This window comes from Lathyrus oleraceus, chromosome 3 (genome assembly GCF_024323335.1).
Source record: "Lathyrus oleraceus cultivar Zhongwan6 chromosome 3, CAAS_Psat_ZW6_1.0, whole genome shotgun sequence".
Taxonomy (NCBI): domain Eukaryota; kingdom Viridiplantae; phylum Streptophyta; class Magnoliopsida; order Fabales; family Fabaceae; genus Lathyrus; species Lathyrus oleraceus.
In genome coordinates, this window is record NC_066581.1 from 471,689,272 (window position 1) to 471,699,792 (window position 10,521).

The following is a 10,521-nucleotide window of genomic DNA, read 5'->3' on the forward strand; positions in this document are numbered from 1 at the left end:
TGACTGCCATAGAAGAGTCTCAAGACATCTCCAACATGAGGGTAGATGAGTTAATTGGCTCCCTCCAAACCTTTGAGATGTGATTGATTGAGGGAACTGAAAAGAAAATCAAGAGCATTGCCTTTGTTTCCAACACAGAAGAGGAAAACAGTCAAGATGTGGATAAAGAGTGGGCCAATGAAGTTGCTATGCTGGGGAGACAGTTTAACAGATTGTTAAAGAAAATGGATGTCAGATCCAAGGAAAATGTCAAGAACATCTCGTCTGACATCAGTAAATCCAACAATGCTGGAAGAAAAGCAAGAGCAGATGAGAAGCCCAAAGAAGGAAAAGAGGTTCAGTGCTATGAATGTGATGGGTATGGACACATCAGGTCTGAATGTGGGACCTACCTTAAGAAACAGAAGATGAGTCTTGCTGCCACATGGTCTGATGAGAGTGATACTGAAGAGGCTGCAAATCTTGTGACTGCTTTGACAGGAAGATGGGAATCTGATGAAGAGTCAAGTGATGGTGAAGTAACCTTTGAGGAATTGGCCTCTACCTACAGAGAGCTGTGTCAGAAAAGTGTTGAACTGAACAAGCAGTCTTTAAATTAAGAAAAAGACATAACTCAACTTGAGAATGAGAAGGTAGAATTCTTGGAAACCATCTCCAAATTGAAAACAGAAGTTGTGGCTCTAAAGGTTAAGCTAGATGAAGATCAACAAGGTGAGAACCAGAAGATAGTCCAACTGGAGAAAGAAAAAGCAGAACATGTGGAAACTATCCTCAAGCTAAAGACTGAAGTTGTGCTCTTAAACTCAAAACTAGAAGAGACAACCAAGTATGTAAGGATGCTGAACAATGGATCTGACTCCTTAGACAAGATTCTTCAAACTGGACAAATCACAGGAGTCAAATCTGGATTAGGGTTCCATAAAACCAAGGTTGAAAGTAGCTACACTGGCTGCAAACCTCAAGCTAAACCTAAATGCAGCAATAGTAAGAGCAGTTCCAAGATGTCACATCATATGTCACACCATCAGAAGAAAGAACAGCAAAAATACAAACACCTAAGATGGAGATGTCATTACTGTGGGAAATTTGGACACTCAAGGGCCTTCTGCTATAAGCTGTATGGTTACCCTACCCACCTTCATCAGCAACAGCAGAAGAGAAAACAGCAGTATGGCAAACACCAAAGATGGAGATGTCATTACTGTGGGAAAGCTGGACACTCTAAGTCTTCCTGTTATAAGCTGTATGGTTATCCTAACCATGGTCATCAACAGATCCGCTATCTACCCAGACCCAAACATTACAGGCCTATCAACAAGAAGCAATGTGTTCCTAAGACTAATGTTACAAGTCTAATAGCTCACAAAGAAGAGTGGTATTTTGATAGTGGATGCTCTAGACACATGACTGGGAACTCAGACTTGATAACTGACCTTCACCCTCATGATTTAAGCTATGTAACCTTTGGTGATGAAGCTAAAGGTGAAATAAAGGGGATAGGCAAGCTTGAGTGTCCTGGAGCCCCTAAACTTGACAATATTCTACTGGTTAAGGGCTTGACTTCAAATCTAATAAGCATCAGTCAGCTAGGGGATCAAGGTCTGAATATCATCTTCACTAAAACTGAATGTCTGATTGTGAACAAAGACAGTGAAGTAATTATGAAAGGAATCAGGACCATCAACACCTGCTACATATGGAGCTCTCAAATGGATAACCCCTCTAAGATGAGTACAGTTGCAAGAAGAATCATCAAGGGAAAAGAAAAGTGTCATATAAGGGTGCTAATACCTAACCTCAAGGAAGAAAAGGTCATGATGGCACAAACACTTGAACACATGACTAGTGGTATGAAGTCTGAAGTTAGTAAGAGCTTTGCTGGAACTGAGACACAAGGAACTATGTCAGTTGAAAACAATAATGCTCAACCAGGGTGGATAAAATTGCTGAGAATTATCTACAATGTCACACTCGATGCTATGACATTGTATTATGACAACCTGACTACAAAGGACTTGTATGAGGAAAAGAGAAAATTAGGGGCTTGGCTTCTTGAGAAAATATGGCAATTAATGTGGAGTGGAAAAGGCAAGAAAAATATTATCTATCCAATAAAAAGAAAAAGCCACATTAATAATGAATCATCTCCTAGTATTGGAAATAACATCTATTTCATATGCACACTCTGCCTGAACACAATTCTTTCCATCCTCATTAAACTTCTCAAAGAACCTCTGCTAGGGCAAAGAAAGTTTTCTCAAAAGTTCAACAACATGTCTCAACATTCGTCAACATCTAGAACTTCCTCCATGGAAATTTTAGAAGAGGAGTTGATAGACGCAACCCCTCTGCGTATGATACCAGGTGACTTTCCATGCTCCCCGTCCATGGCTAGAGCTAAGCAAGGCAACACTCCTGAAGAATCGCCTGATAAAGAGGATATGCACTCTACTGATCGCATCATAAGAAACCTAGTTACTAGGATACTGAATGAAGAGCATGGAGTACTTAAGGACACTTTTACCCCTCTGTCCAGAAGGAACCCCTCACCTGAGGTGGAAACCCGAGCTAAGAAAGATGGTGACTCATCTAAAACAGAAAAGGAAGTAGCTGCTGAGGGACTATGTTCTCTTGGAAGAAACTTACCTAGTATGTCCCCTGACACTGCTCAAGACATTGAGGAAGAAGGGTCTGAGGAAGAAGATGACATGTTGGTCAATCTGGTGAAAACAAGTGTAGCTGATAGATTGAGAAAAAGGAAGAGTATGGCTGAGATAAGGACAAGTAGGAAGGAGAAAAGGGTTGCTGGTATAGGTCCCTCCAAGACTTGGAGTAAAGTAGAGGTCAGGAAGATGAAGGAGAGTGAGAGTTCTGAATCTGATGAGGATGTCGAATATGATGTCTCAGACATTTCCCCTGTTAAAAGGAAGCCTGTAAAGAAGTCTTCAAACAAAGTGGCTGCTATTCACCTTGACAATATCTCGTTTCACGTGGAAGGTGGTGCTGCCAAATGGAAGTTTGTGACTCAAAGAAGGGTAGCAGTTGAAAGAGAATTGGGAAAAGAGGCAAGTGAAGTAAAGGAAGTCATGGAGTTAATTAAGACAGTTGGTCTTATGAAAACTGTGACTACTCTACCTCAGTGCTATGAGGGGTTAGTCAAAGAATTCATTGTGAACATCCCTGAGGAGATATATGAAAGAAACAGCAGGAAGGGCTGCAAAGTTTTTGTAAGGGGTAAGTGTGTGAAACTATCACCTACTATCATCAACAAGTTCCTGGTGAGAGGAACTGATGAAGGGGTAGATCTAGAGGCCACAGATAATGAGATCTGTAGAATTATTACAGCTGGCCAAGTTAAGGAATGGCCTAGTAGGAAACACCTATCAGCTAGTAAGCTCACTGTGAAATATGCCATTCTGCATAAGATTGGTTCATCAAATTGGGTACCTACTAATCACATATCTACCATTTCCATTTCTCTTGGGAGGATCATTCATGCTATTGGAACAAGGGTTAACTATGATTTTGGAAAGTTCATATTTGAACAAACCATTAGACATGCGTCCACCAGTGCTGTTAAGTTGCCCATTGCATTCCCATCTATCATCTGTGGGATCATCCTGAGTCAACAACCAGGAATCCTGAGTACAAGTGATATTCCAAGCAGGAGAAAGACCCCTCTATTAATTCACTATAAGCTTTTTGAGGGTAGTCATGTCAATGATGTCATGACATCTTCCAGAATGGAGTCTACAGCTAAAGGAAGCTTGATTGACCAACTGAAAGAGACCTGCAAGGAACTGGACAATGGGATAAGGGTGGCCAAGGCAAGAAAAAAAGCTTTAGAAGCTCTTATCTGTAGCCTCGAAAAGGAGGAGTTAGAGAAAGCTGGAAAGGACTCAAATACAAGATCCCAGTCCAGTTCTGAAAACTCAGAAGACTCTGAAGGTGTATCTGAAGATGAAGGTGAAGGTGATTCTTCTTCTTCTGATTAATTGTCCCTGGCTGTATTAGAGGCTTGGAGGGGTGCTGGAAGAAAGTTGCTGCTGTTTGGAAAGCTGACGTTCCTTCTATTTTTGTTTATTTTGTGGCAGTCCTCTTGATGCCTGTTTTGTAATATTTAGGGCTCTTAAAGAGTTCCTTGGATTTGTGCATTATCTCAGCTGTCTGCTGTGTATAATGTTGGTGTGTACTTCCTGAATTTTTGTTCTAACATGCTTAATGTTATAACATCTGTTTTAACTTTCTCTGCTAGACTAATAGACATTTATTTTGTCTGATTGGTCACCTTTGGTCAATTTTGACTAAAAAGGGGGAGAAGTGCTTGATGTGGAAGTTGGTTGTGGCTGAACAGAAGTACAACTATTATTGGAAGAGGTGCACAGGTGCTGATGTTATAGCAGATGTCAGTGTGACATTCTGGCTGGTACAGGTGCTGGAGTTACAGTAGCTGTTTTTGGTGAATGCACAGATTTAGGGGGAGAAGAAGTACCCTGGTGCATTGTGCATTTGTGTGTCTTACTAGTTGCATCCATAACTAGTAATTCTGTTGATTGTTGCACAGTTTTAGGGGGAGGAGAAGTACCCTTGTGCATGTGTGTATTACTAGTAGCCATAGCTAGTAATTGTTTTGCTTCTGCTGCTGATTAAACTACTGTTTAGTGGTTTAACTGCTGATAGTTTGCCTTGTGAACAAAAAGGACAGATATATGTTTTAGCCAAAATTTGCCAAAGGGGGAGTTTGTTGATTCTTAGTGTTGGCAGCAATTTTGGTAAAACAAAGAGTGTTCACAAGATGTTATGTGTGATGTCTTAACATGAGATATCCTATGTACCTGCTGGAGTTAAAGAAGATATGCAAGCAGGATTGTTTCAGAATGCCACATACAAAGACAAGGCTTCTGATATTGGTTGTACCTGCTGGAGCTTATATGGAAGACATATGCTGCAGGACTGTTTCAGTTGACATACTCATTGTCATGGTAACTGATATGGCTGTACCTGCTATAAAAGGAAACTGGATTATGCAGGATTTTTCCAGATGTCAGACCCGATGTCATGACATCCTGTACACAGAACATTCAGTATGAATGTCTGGTGTTTTGTGATTGCACAATTGGTGGCAATCATTGGTTGATTGAAGATATGGCTAGCTGGCGCAATCTATCAGGGATATCAACCAGATTTGTTTATTTTCCAAGGAGATCTTTACAGCTGATATGAAAAGATTTAATTGGAAAATATATTTAGGGTTTTCAAGCTGTCCAATGTTTCTATAAAAAGGGACTCAGAAAACCTGTTTGAACACACAACCAAGACTGAGCGAAATTTAGAGAGAGAGCTAGGGTTTGTGTCTGTAGGTCATTCAAGTCATCCATTGATGATTGAATTGGACTGATTTGTCTTCTTGATCAAAGCTTTGAAGCAAGATCAAGAGTGTGTCTTCTTGATTGAAATTGTGAAGTAAAATAAAGAATATTGTAATTGAAAAGTATTTTCTTTTCACAAGGGATTGCTGTTTAAAATCACGGGTGTGTGATTGTAAGGGAAGTGAGTGGATTCTCATATCTAAGAGTGCTTAGGTAGAAATTGCACGGGTAGAGATTAGGTGAGAAAGACTGTAACTTGGTGAAGTGTACGGATAGTCTTTGAACTAATTCTATTATAGTGAATTTCCTTCCTGGCTTGGTAGCCCCCAGACGTAGGTGAGTTGCACCGAACTGGGTTAACAATTGCTCGTGTTATTTGCTTTACCATTCTGTTTTGTTTATCCATTGTTTATAACCAGATATCAGTGTCGTAACATTATCTTCGACATCTTATATCTGATACCAGAATTTCACTAATTCATCTTGATCATGGATCAAGTGAATGGCTTTGCATTAAGGATAGATTGCTTCCTAAATCATGCAAAGGACCTAAATCAATACAAGATCATTTCTCATCTTCTTTTTGGCATGGCAAGTTGTTGGAGATTGATTCTCTAATTAAGACCTCTAACTTGTGTTGTTGCCTACATTATTATTGACTGGCCTCAGATAGTTGTGACTTCTACATAAGTCCAATTACGATTGCTTAACATAGCGCTAAATTTGCCTTATGGCACACTAACTACTAACACTAACCATTAACTATTAACATTTAATTCTTGCACTTTACTTTTATGCAATTTACCATTCTTGTACATATTATTCATTTTCTTTTCCCCCTTTGCTCATTTGAGCACATGTTTATGTTAATGCAATTTTCCTTTTGCTCACTTGAGCACATAATTGTGTATATATTATTGTGCTTGTGTTTTGTTTTGATTGTTGTGGACCAAATGCAAAGAAATGGACAAATGGACTTAGTTTCTAGGACATTCCCTATGCAAAATTGGTGTAAAAGGAACTTAATGTTGAAGATGGATTAGAAGGACCAAACCTCTAAACTCACTCTTGTCCATTTTTGATTTGATTCATAAAACTCTTTGATGTGTGTGCTTTTGTGCTAGGGGATCCTATGAGAGCTCAAATTGAAGAACCATTGCCATGTCCATCCAAGTGTGAAAGATACAAGAGCCATTGGGGATCTTCTAAGAGCTTGTTTGATTATGTTGATTGCTTGAGCTTACAATTGTTTTGCTTGCATATTCCAAAGGATGAGAGCTACTTGGATCATCAATATGATCTCAAGAGAGGAACTCCATTTGTGGTCTTGTTTCTTATCCCTCATCTCTTGTATGATTAGGACTTAGCCATTCTTCTTCTTCCCTCCACTCTAACCCAAGCCAAAACTTTTGTGCAAACATTTAACATTTGTTTTCAAACATTAGAAACCTAAGCCTTATGCTTTTGATTTTCAAATTATCTTTTCATAACACTTATTTTGAATTGAACTTCTAAATCAACTTTGACCATATTTTGTAAATACTTTTCATTGGTAAATACCACTCATTCAAATACCTTTTTTTGTGGTTTCAATGGCCACTCTCTTAATCAAAACTTTTCATAACCTTTAGCTATTAGGTTTGAGTTATCCTTGAGGTAGATGTAATGCTCACCTATATCCTTAGTGATGGACAATGAGTCTTCCATGCTTATTATAGGGTTAACCCCTCACTAGCATGTTGAAGCTATCCTCACATGGTGGATTTGTGGTTTTAGGTTGAGTTTTCTCCCTTGGATAACAAAAGACCTTAAGGCTTTTGGACCAATCAATTCACCAACTCATTTTGAGATTTTTACCCCGAACTACGAGGTTTTGATCCTAATCTTTTTTTAAGATGGTACGTAGGCAATGGGTTTATCCATCCAAACACAAAATGTAAATAACTTGTACATTCTCTTCTCATCTCTTCAATCATGTTTGCACAAACAATTTTCACAAAATATCAACCTTACAACAAATGTGAAAAGGGCTCCCTAGGAGTACCTAGGATGTTTTGGGTGCTTAAAACCTTCCCATTGCATAACCAACCCCCCTTACCCCAATCTCTGACATTTTTACTAGTTTTTGATTCGATAAAACTTTTAGGTTTTTGTTCGCTTTCTAACCATTCCTTTGGATAAATAGAAGTGCGGTGGCGACTCGACTTGTATGGTTTACCTTAGATTTAGTCAATATCTCTAATGGTAACGAATACCCCGCTCCACACCCCATCGAATTGGCCAACCGTTATATCTTGAGTAACATGAGCTTGAGCAAGCACTTTCAGTAGAGCCTCCCTATGAGCTTGGGAATTCAAAAGCAAGGATAAGATATATATTTTTGACGGTGTTTGATGTAGCTGACCGACTATCTTGTAGCCACTTTTCTTTATCATTTTCAGAAATTCAATCGCTTCACCTGATTGCACCGCTGACTATACCCCTCCAGATTCTTGGGTAGGCTCTGCAGTTGTAGCTTCTTTTATCGGTTCTTGAGGGATTATATTGAAATCAGGAGTATAAATCCGACCACTACGGGTCATTCTGCTCGTATCTGCGATGTTAGTGATATTGGCGTCAACATTCTCCAAGCTCTTCTCACATTCAACCTCTTTGGGATCTCCATCTACCACTCCATCCACCACAGTTATGTCATATTTCCACGGCACAACCTTGGTGCTTTCGAAGGGAAAGGGGGTAGGCATACAAACTACCATGGGTGATGGATGAACAACGTATTTTCTTTGATAAGTTATCTCAACAGACTCTTGTAGATTGAAAAAGGGTTCAATTACTGAAATTTCCTCGTTTGTTGCAGGACCACAAACTTGTAAGACACCTTGATCCATCAAGTTTTGAATATCAGTTCGTACCACTTTACACCCTCTTGGATAAAGAGCACATTCTTCACAGTTGTTGTGATAGGCATCAATCAAACTAGCTCCTACCAATTTTGCATGGAGTGCTAGCAACGAAGTTTTAACATCTTCAACATTTTTGATTATACAAACATCAGAAACATCCTAAATGGCTTTAACATCACGATGTATCGGTAGAGGGTTACTTTTTATGTTGGGTCCAACATCTCGGAATGAAAGGATCTTCTTCTCAACCAGCTCTCGCACAATATGCTTCAAAGTATAACATCCCTCTAAATCATGCCCAGGGGCACCTTCATGGAAAGGATAATGGGCGTCTTGATTGTACCATGGAAGTAAAGGATTTTGTGGAGGACCCAAAGGTCTAGGAGTCACCAACCCTTTATGCAGCAACGATGGGTATAACTCAGTGTATGTCATAGGGATTGAGGCGAAATGAGGTCTACCTCTTTGTACCCTATTTTGATTTGGAAGATTTTTTGGATGTGGAGCCTGTGCCCTTGGTTGTTGATAAATGGGTGTTGTGGGTGCTTGCTGGTATACTGGTGCTTGTTGAACAGGTTGATAGACAGGAGCTTGTGATTGGTTGAAAGTTGGTGTGACTGCTTCCACATATGGTTGTTGAATATATTGCACTAGATAAGTTGGTTGTTGCTGAGCAAATTGATGTTGCTTCTTCCACGAGTGACTCCTTCTTTGACTGGTGGACACTGCGTTTGTTTCACCCTCTTTCTTTCTTTGAAAACCTCTGGAAAACTTTTGACATTGTTACCAGATGTTTCAGTGGTGGTTATCATTTTGCCATTCTTCAATCCAAGCTCGACTTTTATGCCCATAATAACCAAGTCAGAGAAACTTGCTGATACACTACTCACCATCCTTTCATAGAACATGGGCTTTACTATATCCATGAACCAATATGCTAACTCCTTCTCAACAAGGGGTGGTTTGACTTGGGAGGCCATTTCCCTCCATCGTTGTGCATATTCCTTAAAAGACTCGTTATCTTTCTGGGACATGTTGAGCATTTGCCTCCTATCCGGGGCCATATCCATGTTATACTTATAATGCTGGATGAAAGCATCAGATAAGTCTTGGAAACAACGAATTCTACTTTGGTCAAGGCTTAAGTACCACTTAGAGGGAGCACCCCTCAAGCTGTCTTGGAAGTAATGTATCATAAGTTTATCATCTTCCACGTGCGTAGCCATTTTCTGATAGTACATAATAAGATGACTTTTAGGGCATGGGTGTCCCTCGTACTTATCAAAATCCGGGGTCTTGAATTTCGCAGGAATCACTAGACCAAACACTAAGCACATCTCCCTAGCAGCATCACCAAAGACTTGGTCACCTTCCATAGCCCTTAACCTTTTCTCAAGAATCTGGAAATTCTCTTTCATTCCTCTTATGTCTTCATTCCTTTCATCATCTTCGTCAGAAAAATATGGAGCATGTTGTTGATCTTCAAAATAAGGTTGCACATGTGCATGGACAAGGGGTGGTGCAAATGTGTGGACCACGGGATGAGCTTCATCGATAGTTGGTAGAGGAACTGTTTGCTGAGTGGATTGTAACATGCCAGGGGCACCTTTAACTGGAGGTGTAAAGTCGGAAGGTAAACCGAAGACTGGCCAAGTAGTAGGCATTGTCCTTGCAAGTTGGGGTTCAATCGTAGGACCAGTGATTTCTGAAACGACCGTCGTTTGGGTGTCCAATTTGGCCTTAATGACTTGTAGTATCTCCATGACTTGACCCATGTTTCCTTGTAGGTCCTCAAGTTCTGAGCTTACTCTCTCCAATTCTTGTTCTTGATCTTCCATTCTTTGACGAGCGTTGGCTCTGGTGTTGTAGTGGTGTTGAGGACTCAGTGTGTAACAACTGAATAGAGAAAACGGAATGAGTTTTTATTTATTTATATGGAGAATGCATGAATGTATGTATGAATGCATTGTAAAATTTTATTTTTATTTATTTTTAGGGATTCTTATAAACATTGCAGTTGTTGAGCACGCACTTTGAAAGTAATGTGAACAAAAACAGAAGACAAAAGTCAGAAGTTGATGCAAAAATTCAATACCCATTCATTCAATGAAGCCAAAAAGTATGAAGTATACAGTCAAAGTGGGTATAAAATATTAAGCCAAATACAAAAATTGGAAATAACACGAAGTAAACAACTTAAAGAGTCTTCTTAGCAACTCGCTCTTTGTGGGCCTTTAATTCTTCTTTGA

At 39.6% G+C, this 10,521-nt stretch overlaps 1 protein-coding gene across 1 annotated transcript; it reads right to left on the reverse strand.

Moving 5' to 3' along the window:
• Nucleotides 1–7,843: 7,843 nt before the first annotated feature.
• Nucleotides 7,844–10,110, reverse strand: LOC127131696 (uncharacterized). The gene is made up of 4 exons (XM_051060612.1): nt 9,512–10,110; nt 9,163–9,322; nt 8,473–9,043; nt 7,844–8,394 (listed from the first exon to the last, which is right to left on the reverse strand). Exons 1-4 carry the CDS (start codon nt 10,108–10,110, stop codon nt 7,844–7,846), a joined length of 1,881 nt encoding a protein of 626 aa, XP_050916569.1.
• Nucleotides 10,111–10,521: the final 411 nt, after the last annotated feature.

What these genes read in the sequence shown, in the direction of transcription:
- LOC127131696 (XM_051060612.1), bottom strand. Translation starts at nt 10,110, where the DNA reads ATGGAAGATCAAGAACAAGAATTGGAGAGAGTAAGCTCAGAACTTGAG. An exon ending in CCTAAAAGTCATCTTATTAT is followed by an intron (nt 9,323 to 9,511) that starts GTACTATCAGAA and finishes GGCCCCGGATAG; the next exon opens with GAGGCAAATGCTCAACATGT. An exon ending in TGTTGGACCCAACATAAAAA is followed by an intron (nt 8,395 to 8,472) that starts GTAACCCTCTAC and finishes AAAATGTTGAAG; the next exon opens with ATGTTAAAACTTCGTTGCTA.